The sequence below is a fragment of the Mirounga angustirostris genome, unplaced genomic scaffold, assembly GCF_029215605.1.
Source record: "Mirounga angustirostris isolate CCGP_5_RB_7025 unplaced genomic scaffold, mMirAng1.0.hap1 SCAF_10, whole genome shotgun sequence".
Lineage (NCBI taxonomy): Eukaryota > Metazoa > Chordata > Mammalia > Carnivora > Phocidae > Mirounga > Mirounga angustirostris.
Genome location: NW_026991718.1, coordinates 90,219,253 through 90,223,975, shown reverse-complemented (window position 1 = coordinate 90,223,975; position 4,723 = coordinate 90,219,253). Strand labels below are relative to the sequence as shown.

Here is a 4,723-nt window from a genome sequence, read left to right as displayed (position 1 = left end):
TGGCTGGTGTTTAGAAATTACACTTGCCTGAATAATGGAAGAACCAAGTGGGTATCATAAATATGTGGAAAATGTACAAACCTGAAAGAGAGTTGAGCAACCATGCAGGGAGATTTCCTGGGTTGGTCCTTTGGTCAGATTGGGGGCAGAGCCCTGAAAGGATAAGGCTGGGGTCTCAATCTCAATTGGAGGCAGAGCCCTGAAAGGATAAGGCTGAGGTCTCTGGGGTCTCAACCTGGGCAAGCCCACTGGGCAAAGGCCACTGCGGGATGGTGAGTGAGTTGCATTCTGGCTCCAATCCCGCCCTGGCAGGTGCAGTGGATAGGAGTTTTCTGAGGCTGCAAGATGGGAGTTGGATGCTGGAGGAACCCTCTGTTGCTGTTGGCTGCCCTGGTCCTGGAAGCCAGACTAGGTCATTTTCAAAGGTGGGAAGGCTTCCAGGAGAAGTCCATGAGCAAGACAAACATGAATTCAACACTCCAATTCTTCATGGAAACCTACAATAATGCTAGCAATGACACCTACTTATTTCAAGTCGACAAGCTACTTCGAAGTCAGATGCAGGTTTGTGCCTCAGTTCCTGTGGATGTGGGCAGTGCCCACTTGGACATCCGGGGACATGGTATGGCTCCCAGAGAGAATCAAGTGATGGTTTCACCAAGGTGGGGGGAGGCTTCATTTGGGATGAGCATGCTTTGGAGTTGTTTGGACCCCAGACTTGCCTTCACCACGCTTTGAAATGCTAGCCGAATGACTGGAATGAAACCTTACTCTGTTACTCTTGGTCTGAAGTAAAAACAGCTTCTGAGGTTCTCAACTGTTCTTTCTTGGGAAGAATTGCCTTTTGTTCTGAAATTCGTCCTACCAGAGTGACAGCTGATGAAGATGACTTTGTTTCTGCTTTGGTGAAATATAAATGTTCTCTGTAGGTTCCCCCTCAACATAGTTTTTCAGTGTCCAGGGCTGTCAAGTCTGAACTTTCTAGTTGTACTCTATAGAAATCTGGGATTGCACAGGAAATTTTTGGGGGGTGGAAAGGAGAAGAGGGAGTGAGAAACAGACTTCAATCAGATCATCTCTCTTTTTATGTGTTTTGCATACAAAGTTTTTTTGAAATACATCAATTGAGGGTGATCGAGGAAAGAAAAGTTGTTTGAAAACCACTTTCATGGGTCCAACTTCCCTTCAAGTTTACATAGTAAACTATACGTTAGTTAGGGCAGAAGCAATAGCACATTTTAGTTCAATTAACCCGATCTGGAAAAAAAAAATTGACAGAAGAAAATGTCTCTGGCCGGGAGAGAGAGGGGCAATGGGAACAGGAGAAACCAGCAAGGGTGGGGCGCAGAGAGGGGCAGGCAGTGTTAGTGTGACACGAAGCAGGCCTGACATCACAATGTGGACATCAGCCTGTCCCTGTTTCAGTCACATACTCTTGCCCCAAGATGGTGGCTCATCAGGCCCACAAACACTGAGGTGACTTGGACACAAGGTGGCGGCTGTTGACCAAAATTCTTGCCAAGTTGGATTGTTCTCCCAGGTCATGGTTCCCAAGGATAAATCTGAGACTCCCAGGAGGTCTGTCTTGTGGAATCAGTCCATTATCATTAACAGTTAACTCTCGAAGAATAGTTTATGAACAACCTTTTAATGTCATTCAGATGGATAAAAGAACAGAGTGTGTGTGCCCCGACGTAGCTAGGTGACCTGGGTCCTTTTGCCACATGATTGTGTGCGTCCTAATACCCCACAGAGGGGTGTAGGAGGTGGGCCTGATGAGCTGCCTGCACCCAGGTTCCAGGTCCCTCTAATTGTGAGATCTATGTCAAGCGCCATTCATACTCTCCAGGCCTGTTTCCTCACCTGCAAGTGGGCAGAATAAGTGTGAAGCCGCACTTGTGAAAATATTTGTATGACTATGATGATTCCTCTTATTACCTAGCAATCCAGTCTAATAATGAATGCTAAAACACTTTGCACACTGGAATGTCAGTAAAATTTATGGCCAGTGTTTTAGATTTTTCATACCTATGGAGTATGCTGAAGGTCAGTGTGAAAGCCCTGCAAGATGCCAACACCTGGATGGAACCATCGTCCCTTGATGAAGAGCTTGGAGCCCTGCATCCCGAAGTTCTTCAGGTGGCAGATGCTGGGACCAAGATGGCCATAACGCCCTCAGGCCTCCTTCCCCCCCCCCCCGCCCCCCCGCAACCACCCTGGGCTTTTCTGGGGGCACTTTCCTCTAGGGGGCAGTGTGGCTGCTCTCTCCCTCTACCACCACCAGGGAGAGCACCAAGCCCTCTCTGTTGGTTTGACCCTAACATAGGGACAAGGAAGCAGGGAACTTCCAGGAGCTTCTCCCCTCCCCAGGGCAGAGCTCTCTATTCCGTGTGTTGACCTGAGGGACCCAGCCATTTCCAACAGAGGACATGAATCACCAAAGCATTTGTTGGAGTTTCACTTCAGGGTACAGGTCCTGCCACAAAAGGCTTTCCCAGCATCCCTGCCCTCACAGTCCTTACAGCCTGGCACTTGATCATGAGCACAAGAAGACAGATCCCAACAGCTGGGAATAGCCCTGGTGTGTGTTCTGCATGGTTTACACATTCACTGTTTGCATACACCCTAGGAGGAAATTGGCATTCTTCTTCCCATTCTCTAGATGAGGAAACTGAGTCAGAGAGGTGGCAGGGCTTGGACAAGGAGATAGAGTTAGCAGGGGATAAAGCCAGAACTTGAGCACAGTTCTTCTGTCTTCAGTTCTGTTGCTTTCCTAACTCCATAGCTGCTTCAGAGTAATGTTCCCCACACTTTGCTAAAACATTTAATAATTCGTAATAACTTATTTTAAAATTTGCTTTGTGCATTCAGTGAGATGCATGCTTCTCTTTAGCCCATGCAACAACTCCTTGAGCAGGCATAATTATTATCTGGACTCTGTAGTTGAAGAAAGGGAGGCTGCTGGGCATTTGCTCAAGGGTGCAGTGTTAGTAGGAGGGAAATGAATGCCCCAAATCAATTCAGTTTCTAAGCCTGTGTTTTTTAGCTGTGTTTTTAAGCTGCTTTCCATCAGGTTGGTTGGGAAGGAGAGTAGGGAGGGAGGAAAAGGATGAAACGGAGGGACAAGATGCACCCCTATGCATTCTGAGGATCATGTGTATAGATATGGGGGGTATTCTGGGGCTGCCGGGCAGCCAAGCTCAATGTCTTGCCAATCCCTCATCCTGAGGTTGCAAGGGAGACAAGTGAGAAGCCATCTGTGACTGCAAAAGTGAGGCCAGTCCAAAGCAAGGGGAAGGGCTCTGCACATGCTGGGGGCCGACCAAGGGCCTCAGCTGTCATTGTGCATCCTCCAGCTGGGAGGAGAAGAGGGAGCCATGCTTTTACTGGATGAGCTCTGGAAACAGGGATTGTGGCTCCTGGGGCTTCATCTCCTAGGTTTTCCTGGGGAGGGTCAGCAACTGGATGCTTGGAGTCAACACTAACAGTGTTGCTGTTTCTCGGTAGCTCACGACTGGAGTGGAGTATATGGTAACTGTGAAAATTAGCCGGACCAAATGCAAGAGGAATAGCACAAGTAATTCATGCCCCATTCAAAGCAAAAAGAAGCTGAAAAAGGTGTGTGGTGGCAGTCATCTGAGCAGGGATTGTATCGCTTCTCGGCCTTTTGGCTAAGATCAAGTGGAGCAGGGACTTGTGATCAAAGGGGGAAAAGTAAAATTTTAAAAAGTAGACCACAAGTGGACATTGACAGCTTTTCTAGCTGTGTAGATATGGGCCTTAGGGCTGCTTGATGCCATTGGAGGTGCCCAGAGGTGGGAGGAAGGCTCTCTAATTGGGCAGTCTCCCCACCCTGAGCTGTCATAGCCCCGGCCGCTGGCAGTCTCACCCCTGCCCCTCAGGTGAAAGTGGTTTCCTTTCCCTGGGGCTTCACTCTGCTCTCTGCTCATACTCTATATTCCTGGGAATTGTCTAGTTTCCTTCTTGTCTTCCAACCTCTGCCCATCTTTTCTGGCTTTTCCCAGTACCACCTGGTGCAACCACCTGCAAGCTGGCAGACACGAGGGACACTCTGTGCCTGAGTGCAGGAGCAGGAGGACTGGGGCTGTGGGCAGTGCAGCTGTCCCAGGCTGTCCTGCCCAGACTTCATCCCAGCATCTGGCTGGGCTGCAGGCTCCAGGCTCCAGACCTGTTTCAGGTCCCAGTGACTGGGCAGGGGGCACCCAGGGTGACATCCCTGTTCAGGCCAGCCCCACTCTGCCCCCACCATGTGACTGTGAACAGATCCCCCTCACCCATGTGGTCATTGAGCAGACACAGAGACTGGTCCAGATTCCCCAGATAAGGGCTTGTTGGGGGGCAGGAGCTTTTTGTTCACCTTCAAAAAATATTTCCCTGAAGGCTGTTTTCTTTCTCCTTCCACAGAGTTTCATTTGTGATTTTTTGGTGTACACTGTGCCCTGGATGAACTATTACCAACTCTGGAACAACTCTTGTCTGGAGGCTTGAATGCATTGGTGCAAAGATGTATGATAAAAACTTAGATGGTCACACTGTGCACTTTCTATTAGACTTCTGAAGGGCCTCATCCCCCTCAACAGGATCTCCACACACCTGCTTGTACTCACGCACACATGCACACTCATGTGTGCATGTGCACACTCACAACGCACTCATACACAGACACACTCACACATATGCAGACACACGCTCATGCACATGT

At 49.1% G+C, this 4,723-nt stretch overlaps 1 protein-coding gene across 1 annotated transcript; it reads left to right on the top strand.

Moving 5' to 3' along the window:
* Positions 1-345: 345 nt before the first annotated feature.
* CSTL1 (cystatin like 1) lies at positions 346-4,509 on the top strand. The gene is made up of 3 exons (XM_045886219.1): positions 346-564; positions 3,508-3,618; positions 4,426-4,509. The coding sequence occupies exons 1-3, from the start codon at positions 346-348 to the stop codon at positions 4,507-4,509; spliced, it is 414 nt and encodes a 137-aa protein (XP_045742175.1).
* The last annotated feature ends 214 nt before the right edge of the window (positions 4,510-4,723 follow it).